At 43.0% G+C, this 21,692-nt stretch overlaps 1 protein-coding gene and 1 long non-coding RNA gene across 2 annotated transcripts; one reads left to right on the top strand and one right to left on the bottom strand.

Annotated features, from left to right (window-relative positions):
* Window positions 1-9,956: 9,956 nt before the first annotated feature.
* Window positions 9,957-11,372, bottom strand: LOC110869939. Its single transcript, XM_022119140.1, has one exon. It carries the CDS (start codon window positions 11,370-11,372, stop codon window positions 9,957-9,959), a length of 1,416 nt encoding a protein of 471 aa, XP_021974832.1.
* Window positions 11,373-18,228: 6,856 nt separating this feature from the next.
* Window positions 18,229-20,957, top strand: LOC110872772. The gene is made up of 5 exons (XR_004864347.1): window positions 18,229-18,266; window positions 18,353-18,571; window positions 18,715-19,542; window positions 20,310-20,478; window positions 20,573-20,957. It is a non-coding gene; the product is annotated as an uncharacterized LOC110872772 (long non-coding RNA).
* The last annotated feature ends 735 nt before the right edge of the window (window positions 20,958-21,692 follow it).

The following is a 21,692-nucleotide window of genomic DNA, read 5'->3' as shown; positions in this document are numbered from 1 at the left end:
GTGTTTTGAACAAGCCTATGTACAAGCTATTTATAATCTTTACAAAATACTAGAAAATGAAATCACAATTAATGATATTGAAAAGAATGGTTGGCAATATGACTAGCAATTAGCGAGACCATGCTAGTCTTGATTTGGTCTTGATTAGCAAAGTCAATGAATTATTTTGGGAAATGATGGAGACTGATCCCAATCCTTTTAATCATATATTTCAACAGTAAACTATATGTATGATTGGCCAGAAATGATGTACCTTATTATTAATTCGTTGATGTATTCAAGTATTATGCCAATTTCAAGACTTTGCGTCAAACGTGGTCCAGAGATGCATGAAGAATTTATAAATGTGATGAGATGGTTGACGACTTGACCAATTAGACACCACAACAACCACCTAACATTTGGCGGAAAGTGGTTGGAAATTTCATTCATTCGGTCACTGTTACGTACAACTCAAAGAGCAGGATATTGTTTATCTAAGACACCAAAATACAAACGAGATGGATGTTTGTTGTCTCTTAACGTGCATTTAACCAAACATAGCCTTACCTTAATCTTTCTATATTGCTTCAAATATAACCACAGCTTTTAAGCCCTGCATAATTCACTTGATATTTATACACCATTTGTTTTATATAACCATTTCCTTCATTTCGTTTCCTTTCCTTAGAGGGATCATAACTATGGGTCTCGGCTTGCATGATATATATTACCAAGTTAAGAAAGATCTAGAGTCTGATGGTACAAGCATTTCACAAAGTGTTCCAGATATCTTGTGGAACTCACTGTACAACACAGAGGAACAAAACAGGTTCGGTAAACCTATGTTGTGGATTGGATTTTATATTGCAATAACTTCTCTTTTCTGTATCATACCAATGGTGCCTGATCAAGTACATGGTTTTAAAACCAAATGATGAAACACCGATTAACACAAGGTTTATCGATGGGGTTATTTCGTCTATGGGGTTCAACCTCTTTCCTTACTCGTATTGGTGGCTCGAGATCTGCAAAACAGCAAACACCGTCAGTCTTGTTAAGAGGGGGAGAAGGGGGATTTCCCTCTTAACCAGGCTCCGGCGTGAGAATAAGTACTGTTCTGAGAGAAATAAACAGTGTGTGTATAGAGTGAGTATAGAGTAAAAGATCCTGAACCTGAATGATGAAGGGTCCTATTTATAGCCGGAGGGTAAAGGAGGGAGGAGCAGCTGTGCCAGCTGTGGGTGTGCGCTAGCTGTCCGACCAGGGGGAATATCCTCTTGGTCTGCTCTGCTGTGGCAGGCGTAGTGGTACACGTGGCGCGCTTGCATTTGCCCACGCTGGAAACCTTGTACTGACGTCGTCAGTTCTGCTCCCTGATTCGCTGCAGGCCTACGTGGCGTCCTGCGGTTGGTGACACGTTTTGTCCTTTATGTCTGGTAGAGCATCTTTGGTGCCACCTGCAGATCTTCTAGAAGTTTCTGGAAGCTTCTGGATTGCTTTGTTGATGTGGCTGCCAAGTGTGCTCAAAAAGTGGTGTGGTCCCTGCCATGTAGGCAGGGAATTGGGACCATACCTCTTCAAGTCCCCCCAGTCCAGTGTGCCTTCTAGTTGAGTTGATCGTCTAGGAGGGATTCTGGACTTATAAGAATAGAGGTTTTTACGGCGCGTGGAGTTTGGTGATTTGGAAGATAGATTTGAACCAAACATACGCGCCGCGCATGGGTCTTGGTACTTTATAAAAAAATGATCCAAATGGACGTGTGGCGTGTGGGTCTTGGCTCCTTGTTAAAGAATGAGCCAAATGGACGCATGGCGCATGGGTTTTGGCCCTTTATAAAAAGGTGAGCCAAATGGACGCATGGCGCATGGGTTTTGGCCCTTTATAAAAAAGTGAGCCAAATGGACGCATGGCGCATGGGTTTTGGCCCTTTATAAAAAGTGAGCCAAATGGACGCATGGCGCATGGGTTTTGGCTCTTTGTTGTTTCCTTCTGATGGAAGCTTGGTGGTCATGGGGAAGTGTTTGGTGTGACTATCTGACATCCCTGTCTTATCGGAGGTGAACAGTTGCTTTGCAGTTACTTTCTGTCACGTCAGCCGGTTCTGTTACCCATGCTTCCCGAAAAAAGAGCTGACGTCTTCTCTCTCTTCTGACGTGTCACTCCTTTATTGGTTCCTTTTTCTGTACTCTGACGGTCCACTACCTATCGCATTAAATGCGATGAGTATAAATAGGAGGCGGTTACTCGTTCCTCTTCACTTTTTTCAAATTTCAAGTGTGTTTTCCTTCTATCTTCTCTCTATATTCTCCGTTGTTTCAGTAGTTTTCTTGAATTCTTATATCTTACTTCTCTGTATTTACACCATGTCTGGTGCGAATCCTTCTCAACGGAAGAGGAAATATAAGGGGAGGGCTCCTCCTGGTCCTGACCAGGCGGTCATTGGGTGGAAGGAGGAAGAGTTCATGAATCTTGTGCGGGGGATGGGTTTCCGTCCCGAGTGGGGAGCCCAATATCCTCCTGCCGGTTCTACTGCCTTGGACGCCCCTCCGGGCCATATCACGTTATATGCTGCATTTTTTCGTGAAGGTAGTTTCAGATTACCTATTAAAAAGTTTACTGCTGCCATGTTGAGGGGTTATGGGCTTCATATCTCACAAATTAATGCTATTGGGCTTCCACGCATTACTCATTTTGAGTATGTTTGTAGGGCTTACCGTATTGAGCCTACGTTTGAGATGTTTAATGTGTTTTATAGTGTTACCTATGCTAGTGGTTTCTATTCGTTTCAAGCATGAACGGGTGTTGCTCCGGTGTGCTCTGTGCCTTTGAAGAGCCTTCATGACTGGAAACAGAAATTCTTCTACATCCGCCGTGGTGTAATTCCGATAGATATGCCCTATCGACAGGTGAGCCAAGGGATTCCAAAGGTAGACGTTATGGAGGATTATGCTGCCCAGGACTGGTACAAGAAGATAACCCAAAAGGCGACTGCCATTTCCCAGCTGGAGAAGATGGCTTTGGTTGGTGCCGGGATGAGTTTATTGTGGATGCCCAAGAATCCATTGGGTCAACCTGTATATAGCTATCAGGGCAAATGTATGTTTCTTTCATAAGTTACTGCTGAGTTATTTCCTCTTATGTTTGTTGTGTTTTCTTATCTTCTTGCCTTTTTGTAGTTGGTTACAGCTTGATAAATGTCTTGGATCCGAGGTCGGCGGGTGCTATGGTTGAGGCTATTCAAGAAAATGGGAAACCGACGTGGCTAGACCAAATCCGGGGTCGTTTTTTGCATCCAACTGATGACAGCTTGAGTAGATATGCCAGCGAGGTTCTAGGTGAAGATGTTTGGAATGATCCTGTCGACTCGGGTCGAGAGGAAGTCATTGTTCTTTCAAGTGGGAGTTCTGACCAAAACCTTGAAGGTCTAACCTCTTGTTGCGCGCGTGCAGGTACCGCGCAGGGTGATGCTTCCGAACCCGTGCATGAGGTTGCTGGTGATGATGATGTAGAAGTGCCTGTTGATCCTTCTGCTCAGTTGGAGCCGAGGAAGAAAGTAAGAACTAATAAGTCTGGGAGGAAAGAGGGAAAGGCTGAGGGTAAAGCTGCTGGTTCTTCTCGTAAGCAACCCTCTACTCTTCCTTGTCTAGGTTAGGTGGTAGTTTCTGACACTTTGTTTGGCCTAGGGGTTGGTGAGAGAAGTCGAGAATCGGATCCTGATGACAGTGCTACCCTGACTGAGCACATGAGGAAAAAGGCCCTCGAGGATCACAAGCGCAAGCTTGATGAGCAGTCTGCTGCTCTTCTTGCTGCTAAAAAAGCGAAGCTTCATAAGGAGGCCCCCCGGCACCTTCTGAATCTGAGGTTGATCTTGGTGTTTTTAGTGGGGGTCGTGGAAATCTTCTGGAGGAGATGTATGCTGCGTCTGCTCCTTCTGTTGGTAACTTGTTTTTAGTTGTATATTTCTTTCGTTTTTCTTCGTGTTGTTTTTAATTCTTGTTTCGTGACAGCGGTCAAGATTGGCAAGAAACCTCGTGTGGTGGATATTTCTCAGATCACGCCGCCCACTTCCCCACCATCGAGGACGGTTGGTCTGACCCCTCCTCGTGATGATGTTGAGGCAGGCAAGAAGGGTGGGGAAGGGGCTACTGAAGATGTGGGTGAAGGTGGTGGTGATGCTGGAGTTATTGGTGGTGATGGTGGGGCTGATAAGGGTAAGGGTGTTGAGGTGGAGGTAGAATCTAGTGAAACTACTCCCCACCAAACCATTTATACCAAGCGTCCTCCTGGTGGAGGTGGGGCTACTTCTGGTGTCGTGCGTAGCCCGCAATTTGAACATAATCATGCTGATTCTTGGGGTACCCAGAATCCTGCTTGTGATGACTTACCACACGCCCCTCGCTGGAACCTTACTCAGGGTTCCAGGATGAATGACGTGAACAATTGCCATGAATTTTTTGCTATGTCTCTCCCTCCTGCTGAGAGGATGTTCTAGAAAAACCGCAATCGATTTGCCTTGTTGGACGACCATGTTCGTGCCGGGGTTAATTACTTTGCCATTCTCAGGAAATTCTTCGTGAATGGCGGTTGATGGGAGAGGAAACGCTCGAGTTTGAGGAGTCAAAGAAGTTGTTTGCTGAAGAGAGGGAGAGATTTAATGCGGAGAAGAAAGGCTTGCAGTGGAGGGTAGCTGATGCTGAACAAAAACTTGAAGAGCAAAAACAGTTGAATGTTCAGAAGCAGAAAGATTGGGAAGTCGCGTGTGAGCGCACGAATGTTGAGATGCAATCTCAGCGTGATGCGATCGTGCGGTTGTCTGGTGAAAAATCAGAACTTGCTGAAGAGGCTCAGCAGGCGCGTGTTGCGTCCGAGAAGAAAGAGAAAGAATATGTTGATCGGATTGATAAGTTAGAGGTTCTTGCCCAGCAGAAGGCGGCTGAGTGTGAGGCTACACAGCGCCTTCTTGCTGAGAAGACTGCTGAATGTCAGGCAACTGAACTCCTTGCTGAGGAGGCAGCTGCTGACACCAAATGGTTGCTTTCTCGTGGTGTACCCTTGGTAATTTCTTTTGTCTTGTGTTACTCTTTCGCCTTCTTTTATTTTTGTAATCTTTTATTTGGTTGCCTTGTTTTATGCAGTTTGCTGACCGCATTCTGAATTCAACTGAACTTGCCACGTACATGTTCGAATTGGGCCGAGCGGGTTATAATAGCGGTCGTAAGTTTGGATATGCTGAGGGCAAGGCTGCAGCTGTCAACAAGGAGAAAGATTACCATTTTAAGTTGTATAAAGAAGATTGTGACGGTGCTTATGCTGCTAAGCGCAAGGAGTTTTCGACCCTTGACTTTGCTGTCGTCCGGGCTGCGCAAAAGTTATCTCGGAAACCGGATGGAGTTGCTCTTCTGAAGAAAGCCCTTGGAGACGATGCTGATGCGGCAGGGGGTGCTGGCACCAGCCATGCTTGATTGGTGAAGTCCGGCCTGTGAGCCGCGTATGGCCTTGATTGGCCTTGTAATGTTGATGGTTTGGACAATTTTATTCTGTTTTACCTGTTATAGTCGTATGTACTTGATCGTAATTGCTTGGTGGATATTTTGTTATCGTTTTTGTGTTTATGCGAATTTTGTTATCGTCATAATATGTGCATGTGTAATTACTTTGATTAGGTGTCACGAATGAATGATGGCGCTGACAGGTGATGTTGTGTTACTACAACGTTTTATTCTATCGTGTTGATGTGCGCGCTTATTTTGTGACTTACGAAGTGATCGAGTTGCAGGTTATTGTGTGAGCTCAGCTGTGTTCAGCCTTGGGAGCATTACAATATTTAGTTACCTTGCTATCGATATTTTCGTGTTTAATTGGGCACGAAGTTTTAGTTTCGGCGTTTTGTAGGCTTTGGTTGTGTTTCCGACCCGGCTGTGCACTTGGTTGTGACGGGCCTTGGAGGTCTACAACGTTTCCTGTGGTCGAGCCATTCGATGTTTTCGTGTACGCCCAAAGTAATAAATGCAGCTGTGACGAGAAATTTGCATGAAGTAAAAGTAGCCAAACACTTCTTTATAGTAAATGTGTTGGCGATTCGGCCTTTTCGATTACATAATTGTTTTACATGTAGCACTTCCTAAGTTGCTGAGCGTTCCAGGTTCGCGGAACCTCTTTGTTGTTGATGGTGCGCAATTTGTAAGCTCCTTTGCCGAGCACTGCATCGATGATATATGGGCCTTCCCACTTGGGGGCTAGCTTTCCGGGCTTTTCTGCGTTGGAAGCTTCATTGTCCCTTAGTACGTAATCTCCTGGATTGAAAGTGCAGACTCGGACTCTGGAGTTGTAGTATTTCTCCAGCTTTGTTTTGTACTTGGCCTCGTTGATCGCCGCCATCTCTCTCCGCTCTTCTAGGAGATCCAGGTCGATCCTCCTTTCTTCTTCATTGTTGATTAAGTTCATTGAGAGCATTCGTGGAGAAGGTAGCCCGATTTCTGCTGGAATGACTGCCTCAGACCCGTAGACTAGGCTGAACGGTGTCTCGCCGTTGCTTGTCTTTGGCATTGTCCTATGGGCCCACAATATGCTGGGCAGTTCGTCTACCCATCCTCTTCTTTTTTCGCCTAACCTTGCTTTGATACCATCAACGATACTTTTGTTGACTGCCTCTACTTGGCCATTCCCTTGCGGGTGCGCAACCGAAGAGAAGGTATGCTCGATATGCAGTTCTTTGAACCATCTTTCGAGGTCGTCCGCTGCGAAGTTAGTTCCGTTATCTGTGATGATTCTGAGAGGTAGGCCAAAGCGGCATATGATTTGTTCCCATATGAATCGTTTGACGACTGCCGATGTGGTTGAAGCAAGTGCTTTCGCCTCTACCCATTTGGTGAAATAGTCGACTGCGACTATTATGAATTTGACCGCCCCTGGTGCTTCCGGGAAAGGACCTACCATGTCTATGCCCCATTGTTGAAAAGGCCATGCGGTTGTGACTGGTACGAGTTCATTTTTGGGGCGCATGGTCTTGGGTGCATGTCTCTGGCAGCCACTGCACTTCCTCAACTCTTTCACAACATCCAGATGCATCCCGGGCCAGTAGTATCCAGCGTTCATCACTTTTGCCACCACCATTCGAGGCCCGGCATGAATACCGCAAATTCCTTCATGAACTTCCCGGATTAGGTAGTTTGCGTCTTCGGCGTCAACGCATCTCAGTAGTGGACCGAGGTACGACTTGCGGTATAGTGTTCCGTCTGCCATCTGATAGTGTTCTGCTTTGTATTGGATCTTTCGCGCCTCGGCTTTGTTTTCGGGAAGTATCCCTGACTGCAGGAACATGATTATCGGTGTCATCCAGGACGTTGTTCCTGTCTGGATGACACTTACTTCTCTGAGTGGAACGGATGGGTTGCTTAAAACCTCTATGCGCACATCCTTTGCTAGGTGCTGGAAACTTGTTGATGCGAGCTTACTCAGCGCGTCTGCTGGCTTGTTCTCGCTTCTGTTTATGTGATGCACCTTGTAGGAATAGAAGGTTTGTAGCAATGTTTTTGCTTGACTGAGATAGAGTGCCATGATATCCCCCTTGGCTTCGTATTGGCCGTTGATTTGCCCCGCTACTAGCATGGAGTCGACATGCGCTTCGATGTGTCGGACCCCCATTTTGATCGCCAGTCGTAAGCCAGCTAGGAAAGCTTCATACTCTGCTTCGTTGTTTGTGCTTTTAAAATCCAGGCGGATGGCGTACGTGAATTCATGTTTATCGGGGCTTACCAGCCTTAGCCCTGCGCCTGCTCCGTCTTCGTTGGACGCTCCGTCGGTGTATAACAACCATGGCTCTTTTGTTTGCTTTTTCTCAGCTTTTTCCATTGCTTTGCATTCCCTTTCTTTGTCGTCCGGGACTTCGGTCATAAAATCTGCCAAGACTTGGCCTTTGATTGATGGTCGCGGTCTGAAAACCACATTGTGACCTCCCAGTTCTATTGCCCATTTAGCTAGCCTTCCTGATACTTCTGGCCTTGCAAGGATGTTGCCGATGTTGTAGTTTGTTAGCACGTGGATGACGTGATTGGCAAAGTATCTGCGCAGCCGTCGTGAAGCGTGAATCAGTGCAAGGACTAACTTTTCCATGATTGTATATCGGGTTTCTGGGTCGGTCAAGGTGCGTGACACATAGTAGACTGGTGTCTGGACACCTTGACGATCGACAAGCAACACAGCTCCGACTGCTCTATCGGAAGCGGATAGGTAGAGTACCAAGGGTTCCCCTTTGTTTGGAGCGGTTAGTGTTGGCAGTTTGATGAGGCAATCTTTCATCTCGCGGAACGCACTCTGCTTCCGGAGTCCACTGAAACTGGCTTTTCTTCATACAGTTGCGCAAGGTTTTGATGAACGGAAAAGATTTTGCAGCATGATTAGCTAGGAAACGATTGAGCGCAGCTAGTCGTCCTGCTAACTTTTGCATGTCTTTGATGTTTGATGGTGAAGGCATCCTCTCTATGGCTTGGACTTTTTCCGGATTCACCTTAAAGCCATCTTTTGTGACGATGAAGCCTAAGAACTTTCCTTCCTCCATACCGAATGAGCATTTTGCCGGGTTCAGCTTGATATTCACGCTGCGCAGCGTGTTGAAAGTTTTCTGGATGTTCGCCAGCATCGTGCTCTCTTCTTTGCTCATAACTACCAAATCATCCATGTACACCTCTATGTACTTGCCGATGGCGTCACTGAATGTTTCGTTCATCAATCTTTGGTAGGTTGCGCCCGCATTCTTCAAGCCGAAAGGCATCTTAGTGTAACAATACAGCCCTGTCGGCGTGCGAAATGCGGTTTTATCTTCATCTTGGATAGCGATTTGAACCTGGTGATACCCCTTGTAGCAATCAAGAAAGCATTTCCATCTGAATGTTGCCAGAGAATCGATTTTTTCGTCTATGTCTGGTAAGGCGTAGCAGTCGCGTGGGCAGGCCTTGTTTAGGTCTTTGTAGTCGACGCACATTCTCCAGCTGCCGTTTGGTTTCTTTACCATCACTGGGCTTGCTACCCATGTTTGGTATCTGACTTCTCTGATGATGCCTGCATTCAGTAGTTCTAGTACTTGCTCTTTCATGGCATCATGCTTTATATCGCCCAGGTGGCGTTTGGCGTGTACCACTGGCTTTGCGTCCTCTGAGACGTTTAGACGGTGTTCTGCAATGTGTCGTGGAACACCAACCATGTCAGCTGGTGTCCAGGCGAACACGTCCATATTCTCGTGTAACAACTTCTTGAGCGTTGCGCGTGTTAGGTCGGACATCGCTGGTCCCAGGGTAACTGTTTGTTCTGGGTGAGCGATGTTCAACACTCATTTTTCTGCCTCTGCGCGCGGCGCTTGTTTACTTGCTTTTGTAGGCCTTATTTCATCTGTTGCTAAGACTTCCTTGCTTGCGTATATCAGTGCGATGCCTGTTTCCGTTGGGAATCCGACGGCCGAATGTGGTGCAGAGCAAATCATACTGAAGTCTCCCTGTGATTCTCTTCCTAGGAGGATGTCGTGTCTTGAGTGTGCAGGCAGCACCATGAACGTGACTTCTTCTGTTCTTGAATTTCGTCCGTCCGAAAGTAACACCGGGAATGATATCTGTCCCAGGGGAAAGACGGCCTCGTTGCAGAAACCAGTTAGTGGGTAGTCTACTGGCTCCAAGCGCGCCTTGTCCTCCTGGTCAAATTGATTGAAGCATTGTTCGTATATGATATCCGCGGTGCTCCCCGGATTGATGAAGATGTAGTCTGTCTGGTAATGACCAATCACTCCTGGAATAACTATTGGTCGTTTTTCCCTTGGGCCTCCTCTAACAACTGGGAAGATGACTTGCTTCTCGCGCCATGAATCATCTTGTGTGCGCTTGTTGTAATTTTTCTTTGGTCTTCGTGGACCTCCCTGCCCCGTGTGGGTTTCCAACTTCCCGAGTTTTTTGTTATCTGGTCTTTCGTCTCTTCTTTGGATTTGGCGTTAGTCGCGCTTTCCGCCTTTGACCAGGTGAGTGAGCTTTCCATCTCTTAGGGCTCTTTCAATTTCTTGCTTCAGGCTAAAACAGTGATCGGTTAGGTGACCTGTATCCTTATGGAATTCACAGTAGAGATTGGGATCTTGACCCCTTTTGTTGCGCATTTGCAGGGGTGGTTTAAATTGGTGGTTTTCAGTGGCCAAGACCTCCGAAGGGGTCTTTGTTAATGGCGTCCACTGCTTCTCTCTGTTTTCTTTCTTTACTTCCTTTCTGTGTGCTATCTGATTGATTGTGTGTCGCGCATCTTCTCTTGGTTGGCTTCTTTCTCTATGACTGGAAGACCTCCATGACTGGCCTCTGCCTTTTCTGCCATGTCGGTCATTAGAGTTATGTGCGCGTTGACGGTGGTCATCACCGGTCAACTGTTTGTCTGTCTGTGCTATTGTTTTGGCGGCCTCAATGAAGGTTTCCCAATCTTTGGGTCCTCCGTCTCTTCCTTTCACGCGCTTGATCAGATCATCACACTTGACTGCCCTCATGAAGTGTGCGCGCATCATTTTTTCTCCCACATCTCCAATCTCCAAACATTCCTTGTTATATCTTGTGATAAAATCTTCCACGCTTTCGTGGTCTCGACGCCATATGTTTAGACAATCTGCTGGGTCCCTGGCGTGCCTCCGCTGTTGAGAGAAGTGTGCCAGGAACTTCTCTCTGAAGTCAACCCATGATTTAATTTTTCCTGCTGGTAAGCTGTCGAACCAGACGTGCGCTGCGCCCACGAATGTTTGTGCGAACAGGTGACACCAAGTTGGTAGGTTCCACCCACCTGTTGCTCCTGCGCCTTTGAAGACCTGGAGATGATCATCTGGATCTGTCAGTCCATTGTATTTGCCTACGTTGTGCGGTAGCTTGGTTTTGTCTATAGCGGCTGTGGCAATCTCCCTGATGAATTTCGAATCTTCAGCCATGTCGTCTGGACGATAGCTTAAGGTATAATCATGCTCTGCCTTTGGGTTGTACCCTGCGCGCTTTGCGGGCTTGTATTCTTCATGCTCTGGATGGAGTCTGCTAAACACTGTGGTTTCCCCTTTGTATGTTAGGTCGTCTTCTTCTTCATCCCATTCTGTGTTCATATTGCGCGCGCCCAAACGAGCCTGGATCAGTTTTCTTTGCAAGTTGGGGTTTTGCACAAAGTTGCTTTCTGTTTCGCCGTAGGTATCGCGCGTGTCGTGCGCGCTTGGTCTTCTCACATTTTGAACTGGTCCTTTCTCCGGACGTAGGTTCCATGCGTTAGTCTGCTGAGTTGTATGTGTACTCAGAGACCTTGGTTGTGGAGTTACAAATGCTGACTGGTTAGCTTGTGCTTGGAGTAGGGCTTGCTGTGCGCTGAGTTGCGTATAAACGAGGTTTATGGACGCCATCTGTTCGGCATACCAGGAAGCTAGAGTTTTTCCTTCGGGTAGCCCTAAAAGTGCGGAGTAATTGAGTTGTGCTTGTTCCGATGGAGCTGAGGGGCCAGCTCCATGGCTTGGTGTCAGCATTGATGGCGGTGTCTGGTGCAACACCCCGGTCGGAGTTTGGAATGCGGCTCCGTTTGTGGTTTGAGTGATGATCCTTGCTGGTGGGGTTTGGAAAGTGGGTCCAGTTGTGGTTTGGCTAACAACTCTGGATACACTCCCAAAGATAGGAGGAAAATCGTTGTTCAGTTGTCCCTCTTGGATGGTTTCGTTCCTTTGACCCCTTTGGACGTGTGCTGTGTCCGAAACGAGTTCGAAGGAAGAAACTTCTCCGTCACTGGGTGTGAGGGATTTTGTTCGGCCATTTTTTACGAGTGTTTTTCAATAGAGAAAAGATATGAGATTGTATTTGCAAAAAGCGGATGGCGCCAATGATGAAACACCGATTAACACAAGGTTTATCGATGGGGTTATTTCGTCTATGGGGTTCAACCTCTTTCCTTACTCGTATTGGTGGCTCGAGATCTGCAAAACAGCAAACACCGTCAGTCTCGTTAAGAGGGGGAGAAGGGGGATTTCCCTCTTAACCAGGCTCCGGCGTGAGAATAAGTACTGTTCTGAGAGAAATAAACAGTGTGTGTATAGAGTGAGTATAGAGTAAAAGATCCTGAACCTGAATGATGAAGGGTCCTATTTATAGCCGGAGGGTAAAGGAGGGAGGAGTAGCTGTGCCAGCTGTGGGTGTGCGCCAGCTGTCCGACCAGGGGGAATATCCTCTTGGTCTGCTCTGCTGTGGCAGGCGTAGTGGTACACGTGGCGCGCTTGCATTTGCCCACGCTGGAAACCTTGTACTGACGTCGTCAGTTTTGCTCCCTGATTCGCTGCAGGCCTACGTGGCGTCCTGCGGTTGGTGACACGTTTTGTCCTTTATGTCTGGTAGAGCATCTTTGGTGCCACCTGCAGATCTTCTAGAAGTTTCTGGAAGCTTCTGGATTGCTTTGCTGATGTGGCTGCCAAGTGTGCTCAAAAAGTGGTGTGGTCCCTGCCATGTAGGCAGGGAATTGGGACCATACCTCTTCACCAAAAAAAAATATGGTTTCCATGTAAATACTTTACTCTCAATGCTGCTTCCCTCACTGTCATAGCTATTGCAATGAAGCTACATGCGGATCTAAATAACTCAATGCCAGGAGTTGTGGACCAGGCTGCAAAGCTCGGAAGTATGGCATTTATGTGCACCATGATGGCTAATTTATTGCCTTTTCTAGCAGCTATGGAGAGTAAGGAACTTCTAACAAACATCATAGCTTTGGGTGTTCTAGTAATCACCTTGGTTGTGAATGTATCCATTCAATTAGAAACTGGTGTGGTTACCACTTAAAAATGGAATAACAGCAGCCATATTATATTTTACTATGATTGGATTTTGGCAATCTTTTATGTGGCTATGTTACTCGTGTTACTGATGATACATACATGTTCGGGTCTAATGATTCTAAAGTCCAAACAAATCTTAGAATCCAAATACAAAGCAGGTCATGAAACAGCTTTGAAGGATCTAGAGTTGCAACAACCGACCGATGAGAAGCCAAAGGAGCTTGTTAGCAATCATTGGATCATGGCAGAAATGGCAGTCCGCTGTTTATGATAGTATGCTCTGCTACAACCTCTGCTTCTGGGGTAATATGCGTTATAAGCACATGCATACATGTTGTTATTATTATGCTTTTCACAAGACCATATATTAATGACTATGGGTCGGATTATAAGTGGTCAGTGATAGTGATTCTTATAACTCAATTTACCGGAGTAATACTGGGTTCAGTCGCACCTATTTCTAGATGTTTTGCATCCCTAAGCTTTAAAGTGTCCATAAAATGGATTTGGAACCATCTAAAGGTGTTTAAAGTAGAGAGATACTATACTCAGAAGTTATCTGATTGGAAACGAAGTAGTTTTCCATTCAAATTCAGTAGCCGCAGATGCAAGATTGTCATCCAGGATCTAAAGGTCCTAACTTTGAGTGTTTGTATAGGAATCCGAAAATCAGTTGTGGCAACATGCAAAATAATAGCACTGATCCCTATTTTCTTTGTAATTGGTATCTTATGTTGTTTTCAATGCTGGAAGTGGTTAAAGGTCATATTTGATGCCTCGTATAATATGTCGGTTAAAACTCCTGCCCAAGTACAATAGGATAAAGATCTTAGACAGTATGTTCTTCAACTTCAAGATGATATGGTGCTTGCTCAGAGAACATTGACAAGCATTTCAAAATTGGTGTCTCGTTTTATCCAGAAGGCTGAAAACCAACAACCTAACAGTCTAATGAAGTTTTTAGAAGAATCTAGTGGTTTCGAAGGCGTTGGGCGGTATGACATGCATCAAGTCCTGCCTTTACCTGAAGAAATGCATGTGGACTGCTGAAGGTTACCGGTAGTGACCCTGACAGCCATCGCCATATCTCTTCCTGACATAAAAAAGGACATTGTTAATTGGTTGTTAAGGAGTGCAAGCGAAGGCCTTACATACGTCAAACATGTGGAAGAAACCCTCAATGCTACTGACGAGTATGTAAGCAGTCAAAAGGCGGCTAGAACGTTGTGGCTAGAAGTTGAAGTTTATCACAAATGGCTAGGAAACAAGTTGCAGAACCCTGCTCATTAAAATAATGCAACAAAAGAGATTGTTCAATGGTTCAATGATAAAGCTAAAAACATGGCCATTGAGGTGGAAGGTAAGAATATGAAAGGCTTAGATGATAGGTCACTCCATAGGTTAGTTTCTGCCAACTCAATGTACCGGGTCACCCAAACGATCCTAGTTTCCTTCCATGCCAGCATAGCCCAGGTTAGCCAAGAGGAAATGTTTGTGCAATTATCATCAATGATCTCTCACATATTGGCTGCGTGTCTCACCAACTTACCCCGAGTCATCGCAATAAAATGCCACATGAGTGTCATAGAGAAAATGGAGGAGAGTGTACAAGCTGCAGCCCAACTTCATGGTGAAACTATGCAGATAATTAATAGCCTTCAAGATCGCCAACTCCCAAGTTTAAATCCGGATGAGTTGCCTTTTATTGACAAGTGGCGTTATTGTTTCTTGCGTACTTCTCCTTAAAACAGTTCTTGTTCCTTCACCAAAAAAAGAAAAAACAAATAGAAAAATAGTTTATGTTCTTTTGGTAGTAAGGTGGGCCTCTAAAGATTTGCCATGATTTCTTTTCATTTAACAAAAGATAGTTGATAGTTGTTTGCTCTTTTTGTACCTGTTTTCAATTTAACACTGCATAATCAAGCTACTTCTATGGATGAGTGTAAAGGAGGAACTGAGAATTATAATGCCCATGAAAGCCTTACAAATATTGTTTATATAAATAATACAAGTATAACTAAGAATTATATGTTATGTTAATATTTTAAATAGATGCTACAAATACACATAACTAATTAAATTTGGTAATAAATAAATTAGGTGACTATAAACAAGCCGAACTGTTACAAAATATTTTTATCACCTGTTATTCATAAAAGAAACTAAAAGAGAAAAACATCGGCATACTGCCTATAATATGGGACATTTAAAACATACTAAAAGTTGCAGCAATGATATAACATGGGACATTTAAAACATATTAAAAAGGTGCATTAATAAAAAGATCTCAAACAACAGATAAACTCAAATTTCCATCAAAATTGATACAAACATGGGTCTGTTTGGTATGGGGTAATGGAAAGAACGAGGGAATGGAATGGACAAGGTAAGGGAATGGATGAGGTAATGGAATTGGTCATTATCATTGCATGTCTTGTTTGGTTACCATGTGAGAATGGAATGAACCATTACTTTTTGTTGTTTGATATGCGAGAAAAGAAGAAGGAATAAAATCAGATGGCGGTGGTCAGTGATGGGCGGTGATGGTGTGTGGTGATAGGTGGCAAATGTAGCGGTGGCGGCGGTTGGCGGTGGTGGTGGGTGGAGACAGTGGCGGGTGGTGACAGCGGTGGTGGTGTGGGTGACGGCGAAGGTGGCGATGGTTGTCACACCCCCAAAAATCCACAAGCGGAGTACTACCGCTTGGGAGCGTGACTGACCAGGATAAAGCCACCAATCATATAGAACAATGTATATAGTAAAAGTAAATGTCATTAAACCAAACCCATCCATATGAAAGGTGTTTAAAACATAAGTAATAGTTCAACGTTTAGCGGAAGCAAATAAGTAAAAGCCCAATCATAAATAAGTATGTAATGTCATAACGTTTAATCATAGCATTCACGATCCTTGTCCACAACGACTTGCTCCTCCCTGTGCAAGCTCCATAAGTACCTAAGGTCCTGCAAGGCATGCAGCAGAGAGTCAACAACTAGTTGAGCGAGTTCACAGAAAGTAAGTTCGTAGCAGTAATTCGTATGTTCATTTAGTGGGGGCTTCCCACGTATGTATGTACTAATAGTGGGGGTTTCCCATGATTATATTTATTAATAATGGGGGCTTCCCATGTTTATCCTTACTAGACTATTGTAACCATGTGTTCTTCTTAATCCGAGAACAGGAATACGTACAAGGTCACGTAGGTTTTACGTGAGTGCCCTTCCCCGAGGACAGTGGTACGCGTGGGGTTTACGTAGGTTTTACGTAAGTGTCCTTCCGACCCGGAAGACAGTAGTAGGTATGAGTTTACGTAGGTTTTACGTAAGTGTCCTCCCGACCCGGGAGACAGTGATAGATACTAGTTTACGTAGGTTTTACGTAAGTGTCCTGACTAACCTGAGGACGATGGTATATAGTCTAGCAATAGTGTAAGTACGAGTAATTATCCATTTCAAATCTTCCAACCCAATTCCCAACCCAGGAATCCCATGCCTTGGCTGTGTGAACTCACCTTGGTTTGCTCGGTATGCTATGTTATGTATTCACAAGTAATCAGTCAAGTCCTATTGCATGCATGTGTAATAAATCAGTTCATGTTCGTAATGATACGCATGCAATCTATGTCATAACATGCACTTAAGCAATTATCACGTATCACGTAAGCAGATAAACAAAGTCGTGCAATTCATGTTTCATGTAAGGGTCATTTACAGTTTGTTCGACTACTTTTATCCACCAGTATGCATAACCAAGTTAATAAGCTCAATTGGATCATCATATGTGACGGAGTTACATTTCAACAAAGTTCCATTCATAGTTTAACTCAGTTAACATGCGTGACAGAGACAATATCCCCTCCAGTATTAATATTAGGTTACACATAAATAAGAAACTGATAGTGTTATTCACTTAACAACTTAACAGGCAACAACAAGCATTTGAAAGTTCGGACCAGGTTATCAACACTCAAAGATCGGACAAGGTATGCCCCTAAAACTCAGACAAAGAAGTGAGGGGGCTTCCCTTGTTTAAAAGTCGGACAGGGGAAAGGGCCAAGAAACTCGGACCATAAATGTGACAACCCGAACCTTCAAGGTTAGTACCGTGTGATCTCGTGATTCTAACTTCTCGTAACTCTCTCCTTCCACGCTCTTGTTATATTGAACTTTTCTTTTAACTCATTGCTACGATAAACTGTCGAATGTGAATTGACTGGGATATAGCTAGACGAACTAGACGAGTGGTAGGATCCATTTTGGTGTTTGGACTTATGAGCCGCATATCGACTTGGGCCGCCGTGCACATACTAGACCATACACGCACCCACACACCACTATCTTAACTCACTCGGCCCACATTCCTTATTATTGGCCCAAACCTCCTTAGATTGTGTTTATTATATATATATATGGAACCCATTAAGTGGAAGTTACCTTTGAAATCAATATTATCCGTTCGATCATGCTGAGATGAAATCTCAGCCGTTTAAACTCCCAAAAATAACCGCTATGATGGCGGTTTTTTACAGTTACTTGCAGTTTCACAGTTCCACACTCTCTCTCCCATAAACCTGCAGTTAGCGACGGTTCTAGCTTTTCACCTAAATTTCCGTTCTCTCTTCCCCACGTCGCCACAACTCCCCTAAATTCCACGTTCTCCACCTACCCACATTATTCGCTGGTAACCTCCCATGTTTCGGTAAACAAATACCCTCTTCTCGCATCTTTCCACTCTCCAGCCACCAATCTTCGTCTTCATCGTATCTCTCTGTAGTATCAGCCTCTCTCTCAAGGTACGTTTTAATTTTCATTGAATCAAAGGGTTTTTTTAATGGATTTATACGCTTTGCTTGTGTATTCATCATAGTTATGGGATTTACCCTAAATCAGCGAGATTTATGTTTATTTGCATATCTAGGGTTTTGATTTTTTGAGTTCACTGATATCAATTATCCATTAATCATATCTCTGAAGTCTAGCGCACTGACGGAGGTCCGATGGAACCGTTACAAAGTGGTCGTTGTTCATAATCATTGCTGGTCAACTGTCACCATGATCTTTTCTTTGAAGTAAACTAATTTTCTGGCGTTTCTTTAGTGTAGACTTTACTATGCTCTGCTGTGAAGCTTTTACGCAAGGGAAAGAAAGATACAACAATAGGAGAGGTATGATTATATCATCTTTCATAGTTTCACTACAATAGATGAAATTATAATATTTGCTTCTACATATATCTATTTCCTAATCAAAACCAGTTGTTCACTGTTGAACAAGTTTTATATTGATATATGCAAATCAACATTGATACCACTGGAACTTTCTTGCATGTGTAGAGTGCTTGGTGATCAGGTAACTGCCTGCACATATTAGTTGACTATATAGCGTTTATCTAATAAAAATAATCTTTTTCTGATAAATTCCGTTAAATTGTTGTGATTTTTTGTAGGGCCAGAGATGATAAATTAAAGGAGTAACTTTGCAGGTATACAAAACAGACATCATTTTTTCATTGCTTCGTCCATCACCCAAAGTATTATATACTAATAATTATTTGATCAATCCCTGCAGCTGATGATTGAGAAGATATGGCTATGCTTCACATAATAAATAGAAAATAATATTATTGCTGTACTTTGACCCTGTTGGTGCACACCCTACTGGTGAGATTGGTGAACACTCACGTGGGGGTCCCCAACACTCATATGTTTTTTCAGTAAGTTGCCATTGGGAGCCTACCTGAACTTAAGAGTTTTTGGAACTGACTACTTAACTAAAGATGGAACAAGGGTATGTTGTGTAATGTTTACTTGATTGGATATTTAGATATGCAGTCCTTTAATATTCTATAATTTCATAGAAATTCTAAGGTTTTGAGTATGCAACGTTTGCGAATTTGATCTTGCTATTTCAATTTACACCGTGGACTTTAGGTACAGGATTATATCCATGTACATTTAGCTGACGGATACGCTGCTGCATTGAAAAAGCTCTCTGTCCCAAAAATAGGTGTGTCTATGTATTTTTTTCCTACTAATTACAGTTTAAAGAAATATGCAAAATTGATACATAGGGTTGTTTCATTTGTGTCAAGCTGCTGCTGTATTTGGAGGGAAGAGTTTGGCAACCCAAATATCTGAGAGATTTGCATATGAGGTTTATGTTTTTATAAGACTTGTCTACATATTTATTAAAAATTTGAATTAAATGTTTATTAATTAATCTGATATAGATTGCAGGCGCTATTTTTTTCATTATCTTTGTAATCCAGTCATTCTTTTCAACAATAGAATCATAAGTATGGATACTGGATACTACAAAGGTTTGTATTCATCATCTTTCTCATTTAGTAAAAGTCATCTAATAGTTAGATTATTAATGTCAAAATTCATTGCTTCCACCTTCAAGTCCTTTATTTATACTTTTGATTGAATGTTGGTAACTAGATTAAATATATAGGATGTGCCACTAGGATGAGCACGGTACCCGTTCCGTACCGAAAAACGGGAAAAGTTGGTATCGGTACTGGTACCGAATATACCGGTTCGATACCGGTACCGGTACCGAAAAACGGGGAAAGTGGGTACCGTTACCAATACCTTAACAAATTCCTTTCTAATCAAATTTTCCCTAAATTATGTTAATTCAATTTCTTAGTTGAATTCTCTACTTATAATCTTATTTGATTATGATGCCAGAGTGTAACCTTGAAATGTTGAGGGGAATATCATTTGTGTTTAACAAAAATGTTGTGGTGACAGGTAAGTTGAATACAAGTGCTATTTTGAAAATGATACAATTTAACAGGGCTTTAGCATTATCAAATCTCCAAGTCTAATTCAAACCAACTAAAAGCTCAGTTATAGCAGCCTCAGTTTCCATTTTTAATATGCAAAGTAGAGTTTTTGCAAAAGAAGAACACCAGTTTTTAGCATCAAATTCCGATGTTTAAAGCTTGCGAGTCGGCGTCATTTTGTGTGGCTTTACTCTTAACAATTGTATGAAGTTTTTAATGAGGATTTAAGAAAATATTTTAATTTTGTCATTCTTCACTTATCATTAGTTATCAACTTATTAATATGACATTTCATTGCAATACTTTTAGTTATTATTGATACACACCTTTTCTTTGAAATACAAACTTGTCCATTGCTACTTCGAAACTTTACTAAGAGCGCGGGGTATGGTGGGGCGTGGGTTGGGGGCATGGTGCGACACGTGGACTATGGGACACCCAAGACCAAAAGCCAATTTCAAAGGGGTATGGTGGGGCGTGGGTTGGGAGGCGTGGAAAAAAAAACCATTTCAAATGACTAGTGCTCTTGGCCAATGAGGTTCCGCCATGTCATGTGGTAGCCCCGCCCCACGCCCGGCCTAAAACTCCCGCCCAAGGGGCCACGCCCAAACCCAAGCCCACCCGGGGTGGTGACTTGGGCGTTTCTCTCCAACTCACGCCCCAACCCCCGCCCCATACCCCATAGTCTAAGGTAAGAATGTTGTTTGACACACTGGCTGAACATAACTTCAGGATTCTTTTCCATCTCAGCAATCCGTGATCCGATTGACCTAGGATGCAGGCTCACACCATAATCTAGAAATAACCAGAGTGGCCTTTGAATTGTGTTCCGGAACTTACTGCTTCATCAAACCAATAAATTTTAAAGTGCTCGGAGAGGGTATAGAGGTTGCTTCTTGAGGTAATTTATTTTGGCAGTGATGCATGATTTAATTCAAAACTGTAACTTTGCAAGTCTTTTATTATATTAACAATTTGTTTTGAATTGATGGTAGCGCCCAGTTGGAGATTTAGAAGTTGTTGCCTGCTGATACATGGGATCTTGAATAGAGCTTGTAACTACTCTATACATATCACCACTATATGCTAAAATAATGTTTTGGCCTCTTGCACTACCATAAAAAAGTCACTTCAAAGCTGCAGCAAAAATGAGAGCTATGAAGCTTGAAAATGGTATTTACCTTAATGTGGTCTCGGATTTTACAAAAACTATTCTTTCTCTTTTGTCAACATACTTCATCTTTTAGACAGTGCAGTGCACTTTTTTACTGAAAGGAGAAGCATCAAAATGATCATGATCATTCGTTTATTCTTATGTTATCACTGACTTGGCTATTGTTGCTTTCAACGAGGCTTGTAGGATGATTGGCTTTAATTTACATGTTCTAACGTTGATCATATTGTTTTTTTTATATTTTTATCAACTTAGAAACTATGCAGTTAATATCGGTGATATATCAGTTATATGGTCGTATCGGTCCCTTAGTAAAATATCGATGTCAAATATCGGTCAAAATATCGGTACCGATATTATCGGCGATATTGACCGATATTTGACCGATATAACCGATATATCACCGATATTTGACCGATATAACCGATATATCACTGAATTATTGTGTTAAATTGCTATATATATAAATTCTGCATTATATTAAAATTACCGATATCTCACCGAGATAACCTATATTTCAAATATCGGTCCTTGACCGATATCCGATATTTTACCGCATTAACTGCATAGCTTAGAAAATCAAGTTCCTTGAAGACTACATTAATGAATTTAAGGTTATGATTGTCTAATACACTCACCAATGTTGCATATAGATATTCTAATATAGCATTAGAGGCTTCATTTATTGATTGAGTGATCACTCGTACATATATTTTCATCTTTAAAGTATTTTAGTAATCAAATTATCACCCCTTTATATTTATTTTACGGTTCTATTCCTAAATCAGATCAACTCACAATCATGCCCTCCTCGGTTTGTATGTCAATTACCTTAGATGAGCAAATTTGTTTTAAAAGCATTCGTTTGATGGTTTTTTTTAGAAATTAAGGGTAATTAAACTTTGTCAAGTGACGAAATTTTGTTATCTCTATTGCTGAAG

This window comes from Helianthus annuus, chromosome 8 (genome assembly GCF_002127325.2).
Source record: "Helianthus annuus cultivar XRQ/B chromosome 8, HanXRQr2.0-SUNRISE, whole genome shotgun sequence".
Classification (NCBI taxonomy): Eukaryota; Viridiplantae; Streptophyta; class Magnoliopsida; order Asterales; family Asteraceae; genus Helianthus; species Helianthus annuus.
Note: the sequence above shows the minus strand (reverse complement) of the source record. Positions and strands in the feature narration are given on the sequence as shown.

Bases quoted from the DNA above. Each gene is read 5' to 3' on its own strand.
- LOC110869939 (XM_022119140.1), bottom strand. From the start codon at position 11,372: ATGGCGTCCATAAACCTCGTTTATACGCAACTCAGCGCACAGCAAGCC.